This window comes from Grus americana, chromosome 2 (assembly GCF_028858705.1).
Source record: "Grus americana isolate bGruAme1 chromosome 2, bGruAme1.mat, whole genome shotgun sequence".
NCBI lineage: Eukaryota > Metazoa > Chordata > Aves > Gruiformes > Gruidae > Grus > Grus americana.
In genome coordinates this window covers 12,823,117-12,838,115 of record NC_072853.1, presented here as the reverse complement: position 1 = coordinate 12,838,115, position 14,999 = coordinate 12,823,117, and the positions used below count along the sequence as shown (strand labels likewise).

General features: G+C 43.2%; 2 protein-coding genes across 9 annotated transcripts in view; one reads left to right on the top strand and one right to left on the bottom strand.

Moving 5' to 3' along the window:
- Positions 1–1,402: 1,402 nt before the first annotated feature.
- Positions 1,403–9,387, top strand: RNF139 (ring finger protein 139). The gene is made up of 2 exons (XM_054815351.1): positions 1,403–1,789; positions 6,262–9,387. Exons 1-2 carry the CDS (start codon positions 1,609–1,611, stop codon positions 8,070–8,072), a joined length of 1,992 nt encoding a protein of 663 aa, XP_054671326.1. The 5' UTR covers positions 1,403–1,608; the 3' UTR covers positions 8,073–9,387.
- The window catches only part of TATDN1 (TatD DNase domain containing 1), a 16,568-nt gene continuing 10,538 nt past the window's right edge, over positions 8,970–14,999 (bottom strand). For all 8 annotated transcript variants that reach the window (XM_054815356.1, XM_054815353.1, XM_054815358.1 and 5 more), the window contains 5 exons: positions 14,925–14,965; positions 13,450–13,526; positions 12,702–12,772; positions 11,962–12,088; positions 8,970–9,109 (listed from right to left, as the gene is read on the bottom strand). In XM_054815356.1, the coding sequence (XP_054671331.1) occupies positions 9,007–9,109; positions 11,962–12,088; positions 12,702–12,772; positions 13,450–13,526; positions 14,925–14,965 (419 nt within the window). In that variant the 3' untranslated portion in view covers positions 8,970–9,006. The remainder of the gene's footprint in view (positions 9,110–11,961; positions 12,089–12,701; positions 12,773–13,449; positions 13,527–14,924; positions 14,966–14,999) is intronic.

Below are 14,999 nucleotides of genomic sequence, written 5' to 3'. Positions count from 1 at the left end.
GGCAACATTTCTGGCTTTGTTAGCGTGGGGCATTGCTTAGGAAAGTTCCTATGCAATACTGTTGTTGCCTGATCCAAAATCCTTTGAAAATAATAGAAAGACTTCCAAGGGCTTAAGCCGTGAACTAGTCAGGCTCAGGAAAAGGCTGAGCTATGGCAGGTGAAGCTGGAGGCAGACATTGGCAGGAAATCACAGCGTTGCAGATGGCAACAGGCACACAAGCTGATTTCAGTTGTGGCCTGAAACCTGCTTTTAATTCGCACAAGCGATGGGGTGGGAAATGCCCATTTCAGATGGACTAACATTGATTACACATTAGCATTTAATTTATTTTTCAATTTTTTTTTTTTAAATCGTCAGCTTGAAGTTTCGAAAAGTTAGTCCCTATAACTGTAGCTTCTGTGAAGATGCATGAGGAAGGAAACGATTTCAAAGGAAAATGCCTTTTTTCCATGTGATGCTGACCTATGGTTACGCTTCGAGTTAAGACAGGGCTTTTGCACCACACACGAAAGAACAGGAAATTCTGCTTAACCCTCCCCTAATTAAAAGCTCATTAGTGCTTCAAGGTGAACTACTCACTCCACAATCAGGAAACGATTACCTTGGGAGGCAGAGAGAATGCAGAGTGCGGAAGGGTTGGGAACCGCGATGGGCACTGGCCCTTCCTTGGGAGCCAGTGGCCGGGTTCCTCGGGGGAACAGGAGCCGACTCGCCCAAGGTCTCATCCTGCTGTGCGGGCTGGTGGGACTGCAAAACAAACACGCTTTATTATTACTCGAAAAGGGGCTTGGTTATTTGTGACAAAACAGCGTTTTTAGGAATATGAGGAATGAATCCATGGTTATCTTTTGCGGAATAGCAGATGGTGCTTTATTTTGCTGTGCAAGAGCAGACGTGCCAGAGGGGAAGGGTGATGCTTCCCGGGAGCAAGGCAAGGTGGGACGAGTCCCCGTGCTGGCTCAGAAACGCCACCCAGACTGAATTCTGCTCCCGGAGCCCGCACCTACACGCCGCGCACCTTCCTCCGGGCCTGGGCTGCACCGCCTGTCCTCGGGGAAACCGGCCCCGCCGCCGCGCTCGCCTCAGCGGGGCGGGATGTCCCTCACACGGTCCCCGCCTCTGGTGCCCGGCTCGCCCACAGGGCGCCCTAGCTCTGCAGGGGGATGGCCCTGGCCAGCCGTGGGCCCGGCTCCCCTCCGCGCCTGAAGAAGGCGACGAGGCGCTGCCCGAGGCCCAGCCGGCATCGAGCTCCCCACCGCCTCAGGCAGCGCGCGCAGGCGGCGTTGTCCCCCCGGCGCTTGGGCGGGAGGTGGCGCGCGCCGCCCGCCCCCTCCCGCGTGGGAGCCAGGGGCGGGGCCGCGCACTGCGACGCCCGCGCGGCCCCGCCCCGCCCTGCCGCCCCGCCCCCGCGGCCCGGCTGAGGCCGGCGCTGCCGAGGGAGCGCAGAGGAACATGGAGGCGGCGGCGCGGTGGGGGCCCAGGTCGGGCCCGGCGGCGAGTGCGGGGCGGTAGCGAGCCCGCCGGCCGGCCGCCCTTCCCCCTCACACCTGCCTCCTCTGCTTTTTAAGAGGCAGGAGAGGAGGGCTGCCTGCCTCCTCGCAGGGGATGGCGGCCCCGGGCCCTCCGCAGCTCCCGTGGCTGCGGCTGGGCCCGCGGCTGCGGGCCGGGCTGGAGGTCGCGCTGCGGGTGCCCAGCCTGTTCCTCATCGACGCCATCTTCAACTCATCCCCGCTGCCGGGGGGCTCCCTGTGTGCCGCGCTCCTGGGCGTGCTGCTGCGGCTGCTGGGTGAGAGACCTTCCCCTCCCGCCGCGGGACGGGCCGACTCCCGCCCCGCCGCCCTTCCCCGCCCGCCCGCTCTGCAGCTCCGGCCTTCGCCGCCGGCCGGGCGCTGGGGGGTCGGCACCCCGGCCGGGCCGGGGCCCGGGCCTGTCCTCGCTGCTGTCTGCCCCCGCTGGCCTTGTTTACAGCCGCAAGCAGGGCACGGTCGCTGCTTTTCCCCCGTCCCGTCAGCCCACCGCCTTGTTGCCGGCTTGGTGTCGCGGCCCGTCTGTTCCTCCCCCCCCCCCCACCCTTCCCCTATCTCTGACCCATTCCTGCAGTCTCCTTCCTGCCGCCCTGGGCTCCCCCACCCTCCCCGAGTCCTTGCTCGGGCAGATCACCTCCCTCCCCTCCTCCTGCGATCCGCAGCGCCTGCCCCCAGCTCCGTCTCCGCTTCCCCCGCCTCCATCCCCGTCCGCTGATTCCCGGCGCCGTCCCCGGGCCGGAGGGGACGGGCCGGCTCCCTCCGCCTCCTCGCTGGGGTGGCATCCTCCCGCTTCCTGGTGGCGGTGTAACCCCCGGGTGGCGCAAGGCACCCGGCGGAGCGGAGCCTCGGGCCCGCGCCGGGCCTGGCGGTGGCCGCGGGGGGGACGGGCGGGCGCTGCTCGCCACGTGCGCAGGGACGCGGGGCCGTGAGCCCCCTCTGCGGGCGTCCACGGCGGAAAACCTGTGACTTCGTGGCTATAGGTTGTTTTGGGTTTTTTTAAACACTTTGGATAGTGTGATGTCTTCCTGAAATACGCTGCTAAATCCTTATTTTAGGAACTGCAGTTCAGAAATGCCGGAAATTTAGTTCCCAAATGAAAGAGTCTCTTGAAACTTGCTGTTGGTTATTTTTAAGCTTTTTTTTTTTTTCTTCCCTGGGATGAAGATTGAAAGTCACTGGTATAACTAGGTGATGCTATTTTCAGTATTTTTTGTAACGTTGTGTTCATCTATAGTCTTAGCTAGGTTGGAGTCCCATTCTGCAAACTGCTGTACAGGGGATGCTGTGTCGTGTATTGCATCGTAGAGCTGGGAATCCTGAGGCAGGAAGGAAAGGAGAATCCAAAATAGAGCAGGAGTTTTCTTGCAGGCCTATGACATGTTGATTTTGTTTTGTTTGATGTTTATAGTAGGAAAAAAAAAAAGGAAGGGAATAGGTGGTATGCCTGTTGGGATAGGAAGCTGAGAAGAGGGGTTAAATATCACTCTTAAGGGTGTGATATTTTTTCCTCCTCTGAATTTAAGGATTACAGGGTTGGGGTTTTGCTGCTGTTAGGATAGACTGAAATATTTTTGATCATTCTGTGTTTAAGTAGTGGGGAGTTGCCCTTTTAGTTAGCATTTGCAGACTTTGAAAGACTGATCCAGATTTTTCCTGTAACACAATATTATTTAGCATAGGATAAACATACAGCTTGTCCTCTAGATACAAAGATTGTAGCTCTGGAGAGATTTGATAGCTTTCAAATGATGGGTGTCATGTTGAACAGTTCTGAAATACTCTGCAAGTACAGTTCTTCAAGAGAGATCTGTATGATTTTGAAAAAGTTTTACTGCAGGATTCCTTGGTCTGATTCTTCCATCATTTATTTTCTCTACAAGTACATAGTTACACACAGCACAGAACCAAGTTCTACAGCTGGGGCACAATTTTTCTTTAAATCTTTTTGATTAACCTTGCTTTGTCTCCAACACAATGTTTACCTTCCATATCTTTGCATATTTTTTTTAATTGTCTCCATTCCAGCAGAACCACCACTCCCAGGAGTGTGAAATTTACTTCAGACAGCAGTCCCTCCTCAGTGGGGATGCTGATTTTTGAGAGGGTTACTATAAAAACTGTACTCTGTAGAAATATGTGGAAGCAAGTAGAATGGCTGGGGAAAAAATAATTTGGCAGTTCCACGTGATTAAAATACTTCTGTGTGAAGGTAATTGAACTCTGCAACTGACTGAAAGTCAAATCCTAGGTAGCTTGCTACTATAAAGATACTGACAAACTACAGGAATTAAAGCAAAAAAGGAGAGGTAGGGATTCATTGTAACACAGAAATTATTTTAAAAGTAAATGCGTGTGGTTTGATGAAATGCTGTGTTTGGAGGCCATACTGGAGCCAGTTGGTGATGTGGTGGCATGGACAGGAACAGTAAAGTTGAGCAGAAGTATATACAGAAACATGAGACAAATCTTCTTAAAGGAGGAACCACAGGATTTCCTATCAGAGGGAAAATGGGAAAAGATGTACTGTTTGTGAACACTTCGCAGGGCAGGGGGAAGTCTTGTCGTGGCAAGATGGACTGAGTAACTGGAGATGGGGGGGAGAGGAGTGCTCACCTCCCCTCCCGAGATTTGAGTTGCCTTCTGAGATTCCTTTGGGGGGTCTCGACTTTTCCACACAAGTGTTGACAGAGAAATGCTTTACCTTTTGTTAGTCCCTCTGTAGAGGAAGCAGTAGGTCTAGCTTTTCTGGTGACTCACTGTAGTAATGTTTTTAGGGATGTCTCTTGCATGTGATGACCTATAGTATCTAAATACAGGTCTGCTACTGCAATAAGAAAAATAGGTTTTGTTTACAGACATGTTTCAGAGCAGCCTGCTTAGTGCAAAATGCATCTATTTGGCTCAAATGATCAAAATTATGTAAATAATGAGTTTGTTACAGGCATTTGACCCTTTTCTGTGACTTCTAAGAAAACACAAAGGGTAAAAACTTGTCAGCAGTGTTAGCTTTCCCATAGGCATTTATGGTGGTATGCATGCAAAGGCAATTAAAGCAAAATTTTCAAGACTATTTTACAAAAAGTGCTGTATGTAGTGACTGTTCAGCTTTTTGTGGAAGAGCTGAGCTCTGATACAAGACGCTTTCTGAAAACTTACTGAGGCTTTTCCTCAGTCAGCTTCACGAGGCTGCTAGGTTAATGATTAGTTAAGGAGAATGTTTTTATATCAGCTGATGCTGCTGGTGCGGGATACTGTTAAGGTGCATTACTAACTTTTTTCCTAGTCTGCCTTTTGCTATTGATTGATGTTGACCATCTCTTTCTTCTTATTCAGTCCGTGGGGAGGGACGGAACCACCTTGGGGGAGGTTTGGTGGTGGTTGTCTTTTTTTTTTTTTTTTTTTTTTTTTTATACAAGCAGCTGGCAACGCTACTGGTGGAACCAAATGCTGATTCTTGGCAAAGTTTTTTATTCCCATGATCAAGATACCGTGGCTTAAAATATTTTTTTTAAATGCTTGATTATGGTGGATTTGGAACAATCTAAAATACAATCGTCAGAAAAGACTGATGGTGTCCTTCAGTAGAAAGAGGATTACTTGTGATTTCATTAGTTTTAGTACAGAGATTGACAGCAACTTACAATCAAATACAAGTTGTAGAGATCGAAATCTCTCTGAACTGGTTTGGATGAGAAAGCAGTTGCATAGACTAGAAGCTGATTGAGAAGCCCAAAACAAAGGCAGTGTGTTTCCTGAAGAAAAAAATGTTTAAGGAAGTGAATCTAGTGATAAGTGCCATTTAATTTAACATCCTAGGGAAGAGCCCTTACCTATGTAGTACATAGTGATGAAATTCATAAGCTACACTGCAGAAGGAGTTTATTGCAAGGTCATAAATGTAATGCCAAGGTACTCTATAGATGCTACGATAGGATTTCTCATAGGAAGGATCATACTTTCCAGTCATGGTCAAGATATGCTCATGGTTGGCATGAGGGGAAAGGTTAGCAAATGGGAATTTCAGGATCTAAATCTGACTTCTAACCATCAACGCACAAGTTAGCACTGGCATTAGCAAAGAAGTGATTGGTGCAGTTTTGGATTCTGTGTACAAAAGCATACTGCAGAAAGCCTTCTCCATGAAACTTTTCTTTCATTTCATCAGAAATGAAAGCCATCTGAAGTGAATTGGAAGAAGAGTACTCTCCCCCCAGCGATTTTTAGACTTTTCCCATTAAAGGGATTAGCTATACTGTTTTGGTGACTGTTACCTTTAGTACTCCAGCTTGGACTTCTGTAGTTGAGTGCTTTGCTCAAGTGAATTAGGGGACTTCAGTAACAAATGAGCAAAAATTACTAACTTTGCCTATAAAGGTGATGCTGTATCTGGTAGTTTTTTTCTGCTTTTAGAACTTGTCTACCCTTAGATTTCAAGACTAAGGCTGAAAAGCTGGGAGTTGTCCTTGCTCTCGTCTGAAACTGCAGATGAATTTAACAGTAATTGTGACATAATGCATTGGCTTTGCATCGCACCTGCGGTGCACAGATGTATTACATGCAGAGGTTAAGTCATCCTCTTGTCTGTTCTCTGAAAAGGGCACTGTTGGTAATGTAAAGCTACAAGTGACTAACTGGGAAGCGATACATTAAATAAATATAGCTCCAGAGCCAATAGGTTAGAATCTGTTGTTGAATTTCTGCTGAGAACTAAATGATTTCAATCTGTTTTTAGGTGTCTTTGTATCCAGTGTTGTTCTGGTCTTACAACAGCGAGCACTTTTCAAGTTTTATATGATCGCCTCGGCATTTCTGCTGGCTGCGACTTCAGTGTTGGTGAATTACTACGCTTCTTTGCACATAAACTTCTACAGTGCCTACTACACAGCTGCATTCGGAATTCAGATCTTCCCTCATAAAGGACCTTCGCTATGGATGGCGCTTTCCATCCTTCAGCTTACCTTTGGAATTGGCTATGTTACATTGCTAAATGTGCAGTCCATATACTCTCAACTCATCATCCTGGATATACTGATTCCTGTAATTGGCTTGGTCGTTGAACTGCCTTTAAATGTCCGGCAGATACTAGTTTTTATTTCGGGTCTAGTTCTGACACTAAATACCACAGCCATTTTAGTTACAAAAATTAAATGGTTCTATTATTCGGTGCGCTATGTTTATCTGCTGGTGAGGCACATGTATCGCATTTATGGATTACAGCTATTGATGGAAGATACATGGAAGAGGATTCGGTTTCCAGCTGTACTGCGTGTCTTCTGGCTAACGAGACTTACAGCACAAGCTGTGGTATTAACATATGTTGTAAAGATGGCTGAAACTAATTCAGAAGAAAAATTCTTCTTGATATCGTGGGATAACTGTTGGGAGCTGATCTGCAGTCTGATCATAAGTGGGTGTGACTCTACTTTAACTGTGTTAGGCATGAGCGCTGTCATTTCCTCAATAGCGCATTATTTGGGACTTGGTATCTTGGCCTTCATCGGATCAACTGATGAGGATGACAAAAGGCTTGGTTTTGTAGCGCCCGTCTTGTTTTTCATTTTGGCTCTGCAGACTGGTTTAAGTGGACTGAAACCAGAAGAACGATTAGTTCGCCTGAGTCGAAACATGTGCCTTTTGTTGACCGCAGTCTTGCATTTTATCCATGGAATGACAGACCCTGTGCTGATGTCTCTCAGTGCCTCCCACGTGTCATCATTTCGCAGACACTTCCCTGTACTGTTTGTTTCCGCTTGCCTTTTCATCCTTCCAGTTCTGCTCAGTTACATCCTCTGGCACCACTATGCACTAAATACGTGGCTTTTTGCAGTTACAGCATTCTGTGTAGAGCTTTGCCTAAAAGTAATAGTTTCTATCACTGTTTATATATTGTTTATGATTGATGGCTACTATAATGTGCTATGGGAAAAACTTGATGACTATGTCTATTATGTTCGTTCAACGGGCAATATTATTGAGTTTATATTTGGAGTAATCATGTTTGGAAATGGAGCTTACACCATGGTTTTTGAATCGGGAAGCAAGATTCGTGCGTGCATGATGTGTCTACACGCGTACTTCAACATCTACTTGCAAGCAAAGAATGGCTGGAAGACTTTTATAAATCGCCGGACTGCTGTTAAGAAAATAAACTCACTTCCAGAGGTAAAAGGAAGTCGGTTACGGGAAATAGATGATGTTTGTGCAATCTGCTACCATGAGTTCACCACCTCTGCTCGCATTACTCCATGCAACCATTACTTTCATGCACTTTGTCTCCGGAAGTGGCTGTACATTCAGGACACTTGCCCGATGTGCCATCAGAAAGTGTATATTGAGGACAAGGAAAATGCCAATATCTCTAACAACAACGGGTTTGTGGCACCAAATGAAAATCCTGTACAAGTTGCAGAAGCAGCTGCTGATGCTGAAAATGAATTAAATGAAGATAATGACAGTACCGATAGTGACGAGGAAGATGATGACTGTGTGGCACAGCACTTGAATGAGACTCTTAATGTTGACTCTAACTCTCTTGGTGATTAAGATGTCCTTTAAGAAGCCGTGAGGTATTTGTTTAAGATTGACTTCAACAGAATAAAAGTATCACTTTGTAGTTATTGTTCTTAAGCACAACAGCAGTATCTCAATGTTGAGTCTGTGAATGGTGGTTGTTTACTGTGGTGTGTGCTACTGTAAATATACCTCTGATTTTTGCTGGTCTCTTTCATGACCACCTTAAAATTATGTACATTATTGTACATGGAATAAAATGTTTTCACATGTTTTTAAGATGGTTGGAAAAACACTCGTTAATTGATGTAGTGATAATGCTGTGCCAAAGACTGTATACCAGTAATCCCCGATCAATGAGTTCTAGATGTGAATGAAAAATACTGGTGAAAACAGACTGTTCAGTGGGTTAAATCTGAAATGAAAAGCCTGAACCAAAGCAGCTTTACTTACAGATTCAGTATTAGCAGAGCTTTATCGCTAAAAACTAGTGAGTTGTGTTTTTTTAAAAAAAAATAAACTAAATAAAAATTTAGGTTGGTAGACTTAATGTTATAGTGTTTGCATATGTGGAACAAAAGACAAAACTGCAAACCTTTCAGGTAAAGTAGTAAAGCGTGCCATTGCTGCGTTAAACACTCCTGAATTACCAGGAGTCGCCTGAAGCGCTCTACATGTGACCGCGGCAGCCTGGTATTCATCTTGTAACGCATACAGAGTTAACAAGAGTGGCGAGCTTGGGCTATCCTTGAAATTGATCTTGACGAAAGGGAAACAGGGCTGAGAAAGTGCACAAATGCAGACCATCTTTTCCAAAGCAGCTTTAATCTTGTACCATTTAAAAAAAAAAAAAAAAAAAAGCACTACATACTGGCTTCCATTGATAAGAACTTGCAGATAGGATGGTTTTTAAGTTTTTGCAATATATTTACTGAAGTTATGCTGAATAAATGTAAGAACAACAACTTTATATATTTGGAAAGAAAACTTTAATAGTGTTGTTATATAGAGTATTGGCCAACTCAAGTGGGTCATCTTCTCTTATTGCCGCCATTATTTCCAGTATTTGACTAAAAAAAGAAAGAGTGATATTAGAAGACTCTGAAACTCAGTACTGAATATACTTCAGAGTGCTGCATGTGTATGTACAAGTCATTAAGATTAACCTGGAATTAAAACATGCTGAGAGCAACAAGGCAAGATGCTCAGATATGCAAATAGCTTCCCTTTTAAGTCACTAACTGACATTCTCTTCACACTGAACACTGGTTGCTCACTGGTACAGATTCATCTTTGGTCTTTTGACTCTTGTTTGGAGGTAATTAAACAGCTTTCTGTTTCAAAGAAAGTGTCATTTTGTGGGTGTCTTTATCGATGGTCTTCACTTTTCAGACTGAAATTCATTAGCCTTTCAAGGTTAATGCTGCACTATGAATAAACTGGTCTATTGCAAAGCTTAAGTTCCAGATACAGCTTTATCTGAGAGTATAGCTGCCAAAGTAACTTACTCCTACTTCCCTGTTCTCTAGATTAACTGTGATTAATGCATTATGATGCTTGCAGTAAATGTTAAATGAGCAATGTTAAAAGGCCCAGACTCTTGATACAAGCCAGGAAAAGGAGGCAAAAGAAATGGGATATATTAACACTGAATAACAGAAAACCAAGCCACAATCTTTCCTCTGTACTTATTTTCTTGATTTTTGTATCAATCATTCTGAAAAAAATAATATTCTGTACGGTTCTTGAGACACTTCAAACTTTCATTTCTTCTAGTAGTAGAAAAAAAGAAAAAAAACTTCATAGTGAAGAGTAAGAACCTCAAGCATGGTGGTAGGGTTTGGTGGTTTTGGATCTTGCCTCAACTTATGCAATAGCTAAACTTCTTGTTGAGGAAGACAGAAGAATTTCACCCTTGACGTGACTTATAGGTTATACATACCTATTCCCACTTGGATGCAGTAAGATGCTACCTGTTACTGTAATGCTGTGTATACACAATCCCTAAAGGAGGAAAAAAAGCCTCTTGTGGCTAAAATGGAAAAAAAAAAAAGCTTCCAAGGGGAGTAGTGCAGTTCTGAAAATAAGTATGAAGTGGAAATATCACCATCAAAATTGAAAGGTGTCCAGCACCACCAAAATACAAGTGGAAAATTCCTCCTGCCACCTGAGCCACATTAAACAGTGTGTATACCCTAAACATTAAATATACTTTGTTGCCTGAGGTTAACTTTCCCCTCGCATCAGATCTTGCCACTTGAGAAGTCACAAAATACCAACTCTCGGTTACCATACTTCATTTTTCCTAAGGTTTAAGAGGTTCTCAGATTACTAATCTACAATTAGTACAGGTTATAATTAATGTTAAAGGGACAGTATTTTGAAATAAGGTTGAACTAAACAAGATTTTGTTTTATAAAAAAAGCAAAAGCCAAAGTATGGCATTTGGGTACTGCTCTAGGATAGACTCCCTGCATTTCCAGTTCTGGGGTTTCTGAAACACCTCTGTAAGCTAGAGCTAAGGCGGCAAAGACGGTGTTGTTAACACATACAGACTCGCCCAAATGACCTTACTCAGCAACAGTAGGTCTTCCAGCTGTAGAGAACTGTTTTCACTTGATCTCTGCCTACTCCAAAATCACGGACTGACCCTAGAAAGTCTTAAAATACTGAAAGAGCCCTTCTGTGCTCATGTGTGCACTTTGTCTTTGAAACAAATTCTGAAGAGTATTACAAATTGACATAACTGCATAAAATATATCTGAACACCAGAAGATGTCACCATGTAAGCCTGAACTATGCTTTTAGCAGGATCAGTGGTGTCTAACAGTTTCTTCAAGTCTCCCAAAACCACAGCGGAATTCCCTTCAGTTCTCAAATAAACTCTTGTTTAGACACCTTGCTGAATACCTAAATTCTGTAGTACTGTCCTGAGCAGTATTTCAAAAGCTAGTTCCAAATAGGTCATTCACACAGCTTTTCATAGAAATACAGACTTTACAGCAAAATAAAATCCCACTTCTGATCGAGTAAATGGGTGTTGCACCTGGATAGGTCAAGCTGTGAGCTTCATTTGCTGAAAATTCATTCATGTACTACAGCGCAAGAAGAAACCTTCCTGAATTCCTTTTTCTTTTCAGGGACTCAGTAACAAAAAGATGACTGAGAAGATTGGCATAACTCACCGACCCGACTTCAGTGGTGAAAATTAAGGCATTTCGTCTATCAGTGCTATTTAATGGAAATAAAATTTTCACTAAAACAATACATTTCCCTGCTTTTCACACCTCTGAAAGGAAGCATGTGAAAAGGTGGCAGAAAACAGTTTCTGTACTTTCTAACTGTCCATAAGCCCCTGTGGTTTTCTTTTGCTATTCTCTATGTTGACTGCTCTTCGTCATACCTAAACTCCCTAAGATCAGTGTTCTATCGAACTTAAATTTTTTTTAGGCACAGTAGCAGAATGAAGAAATGACCCTAACCAAAGCCATGTATGGCCGTTCACGTCACAGGCGCTGTGCTGTGAACACAGGCACAGGCCCTACTTGGTGTCTTGGTACTGACCCTCTGTGGAGGACTGCACAGCTCCAGTGCTGTGTCAGTTTTAAAAATAACTGGAACAACAACTGAGTGAAATTTATTCAAGTCAGGTTACTTTACAGGGTTTAACCTCTTCACCAATGCATCAAGTGAAAAGATAAAAACAGTACTGGTTTCACTTTCTTTTTACAGCCACAGTTGCTGTAATGGGGAAATTAAGACTTTTTTAAATTTTTCCACAGCCTATAAAGCAATACCTTGCACAAGTTCCAATAAATTTAGAATTCATTTCTATATATTACATTTCCAGTGAATGGATTTTTCTTTTTTTTTTCCTGTGAGATTTGAAAGATTTAAAATAATATTACAGTATTACACTTACATTATATGGCAGGGTTCGTTTCTGTCCTTCAAACAGTGCCCTATTTCCCATTTTTTTTTTGTAGGAAATGTAGTTTTAATGTATTTGGATCCAGCATGAGTATTTTTCACTCCACACCAAGGCGCATCTAGTTTAATTTGAAAAAAAAAAAAGAATTAAAAGTATGCAATTGTTTCCTTTCTCAAATGCAGAAATTAAAATGAATACTGTATTTATAACTGCCAGTTACTGATAACTGAAATGAACCTTAAAAAAAAAAGAGGCATCCCTACTCAGTCAAAATCCCTGCTCATTAGGCCAAGAGGGGAATTAAAGTGTTCTTCCACCTTATTCCATGTAAAGAGCTGTTGTTTCCAAATGCCGTTACTGTTCCCGTGGCAAGATCACAGTGTTGCCCTGGGTTTGGCACACCTCCAGCAAGCTAGATTGTAAAGGATATTCAAGCAGGATTCTGGTACTTAGGTACATTTAAAAACCTGGGCTTGTCAATCTGTCCTTTTGGTCTTCCCTTGCAATGTCAGGAACAGCAGAAGGCTGAAAAGGAATATTTCTGGAGCCTGTAAGCTGCTTTCCAAAGTGGAGAAAGAGCCAGTCCTTTTTCTACTCCAAACTCCTTAGGTCATGATTCTGCCTTATCGTTGCTATACAAGCATATCTCATTGCCTCATCATAGCTACACAAACGTATCTCATTTCCTCATAGTGTTTAAGTCACAAACTGACCAAGATATAAAATCTTACCAGTCTCTATCATTAATCGTTCACTAGGAATTGATTTCAGTGTTTCCAAGTTGGCTTCTGTTTTCAATGAACTAGAAAATCAGAGTTTGGTTAAAAAATAATAAAAAGAGTATAAAAGTAATTACTTTGCCTGTTGAAATGTTTTGCAGCAAAGGCAGCTTCCTAAATAATTTTGTTAGTGAATAAAATTTGCTTCATTTCTAAAAGTGCTGCCTGTAAATTCAAACTTTGCAGAAAATGGCAAATTTGGCGAGTTACTCAGTGAAGCCGTCTCACTCCGGTAAGCATGCAGAACCCCTGCCTGCACTTGCCTGGCCTCGGCAACACCTGCAGCTTAGAACTGGTGCTGGCTGGCTTTTGGCCAAATGACTGCTGAGAATTCAGACTGCACAACCAGTAGATAAGGCGGCTCCGGTTACATTTGCATGCTGGATTTCATATGGCAGCTTAAAATTACGCTATTTTTTAAACACTTCTTAGAAGGACTGTTTCCACATTCAACCGCCTTATTTATTTACCAACAAGGATAGACCTGAGGGTGGTAGAATGGACCTAAGACTAGATTAACTTGCTGAGTTGTGAGTTAAGGTCTTTTTATGGCTAACAGACTAATGAGTGCAATTCTAAATCTGTCAGATGATTAAGAGTCTAGTGAGCTTTGAAAACTTGACCTCATTGTTTAAAAGAAAGCAATGAGTTCACTACAGCTGACATTTTAAAAGAGTTTTGTTTCTTGTAAAGAGCTTACCAGCCATTTATTCCAATATAAAGATCCAAATCTAATATAGCTGCTGCTTCTTCCTTTGTGCCATCGAAAGAATGTACCTAGAACATATATAAATATAGATGCACACATATATACAACTATATGTACTTCATTTAAAACTCCAATTATTTTAAAGTACATACTAGTTTTTATTTGTGGCATAAATACCTTTGATAGTATGCATTATGCATCAATACAAACATGAAGATGGGACATGGCTCAGTTTCTGAATTTGGGCAAAGTTCAGGCCGAAGTCACCTGAATACTGCAATACAAGTGGTTACCAGGTTTTATGAGTGATAAAGACGCGTAGAAAAGGCCTATGCAGTGATACTACTTTTGGCCTGGGGACTTTCTGTAGCTGATAGCTGGGAGACCATACACAGGAAGTAATCCTGTGCATGCTGAATTTTTACATTCTTTCCTCAGTGCTCCCTACGGGACACTCTCAGGGACATAGTAAGAGCAGCGTTATGTTCTCCGCATATTTTAGTCCACGGGAAATAGAAAGACAGTCTATTTGGTCATACCAGGGACTAACGAGGCAAGTGGTAGGTCACACGGTGCTAAAAGCATCATGCGTCTGGGAATCACAGCATCTCAGCCTGAGGGGAGTAAAGGCACTGTCTGCTTCCCCCTGCTGTGAGGGGGACAGTCATCTGCAGAGGGTGCATGCTCGTCATTTCTCTACTAGTTACTGGGTTTGAAGAGAAAGGAAGGAAGGAAGGAGAGACTGTACAGTATTATGTAAGAGCACAACATGCAAAGTACTGAGCTAGGGGAAGGTTTTGGCAGTAACAAAGGGGAAACCTGGGGACCGAGACATTATTGTGGGAGGTGTGGTCTGATGTTAGTAGGGCAGAATAATCTAAGCATTTATTATTTTCGGAAAACCCCGACATAATGGAAACCTGAAAGAGTGTTGCTGGACTTTTTTAATCATTTCATCCAAAGTTTTTCCTGTTACACTTTTGAATTAAAACACATGATCTGAATATCTAAAGACATACAGCCATCAAAAGTTACATCTGGATCTAATTTGAAAACGACGTCTAACGTCAGAAGCAAATGTTTGAGGTTACGGCTTCCACTGGGAACATGCGTCTAAATTATCTGTGGTCTGAACGCACTGCAGTTACAGACACTGAAGAACTGGGAAAAGGCCAATGTCAATTGCAAGGTGCTTAAACTGTCCTTCTGACAGGCCAAGAAAAACTGCTCATGTCAGCCGCAGAGCTTTTTCTCAGCCTATCTTCTTACCTTGCAAAAAACCTGTTGAATAAGCAATGAAAATAAAAATACTAGAAGGGACTCGAAAACACTGATTAATTAATAACTTAAATCACATTAACAGGAAGCCTAGCCAGATTCCATGACAAACAACAAGTTCCATATCAAGCAACAATATTCACACACATGCATGTAAAAATGAATGCTACACTGAAGTCCGTACTTACCACCCCTCCTACAAACCTATCTCGGTTTCTTCTCATTATGTCTATGAAATGAAATAAATAAAAATGTAAGTCAGC

What these genes read in the sequence shown, in the direction of transcription:
- RNF139 (XM_054815351.1), top strand. Translation starts at nt 1,609, where the DNA reads ATGGCGGCCCCGGGCCCTCCGCAGCTCCCGTGGCTGCGGCTGGGCCCG. An exon ending in CGTGCTGCTGCGGCTGCTGG is followed by an intron (nt 1,790 to 6,261) that starts GTGAGAGACCTT and finishes ATCTGTTTTTAG; the next exon opens with GTGTCTTTGTATCCAGTGTT.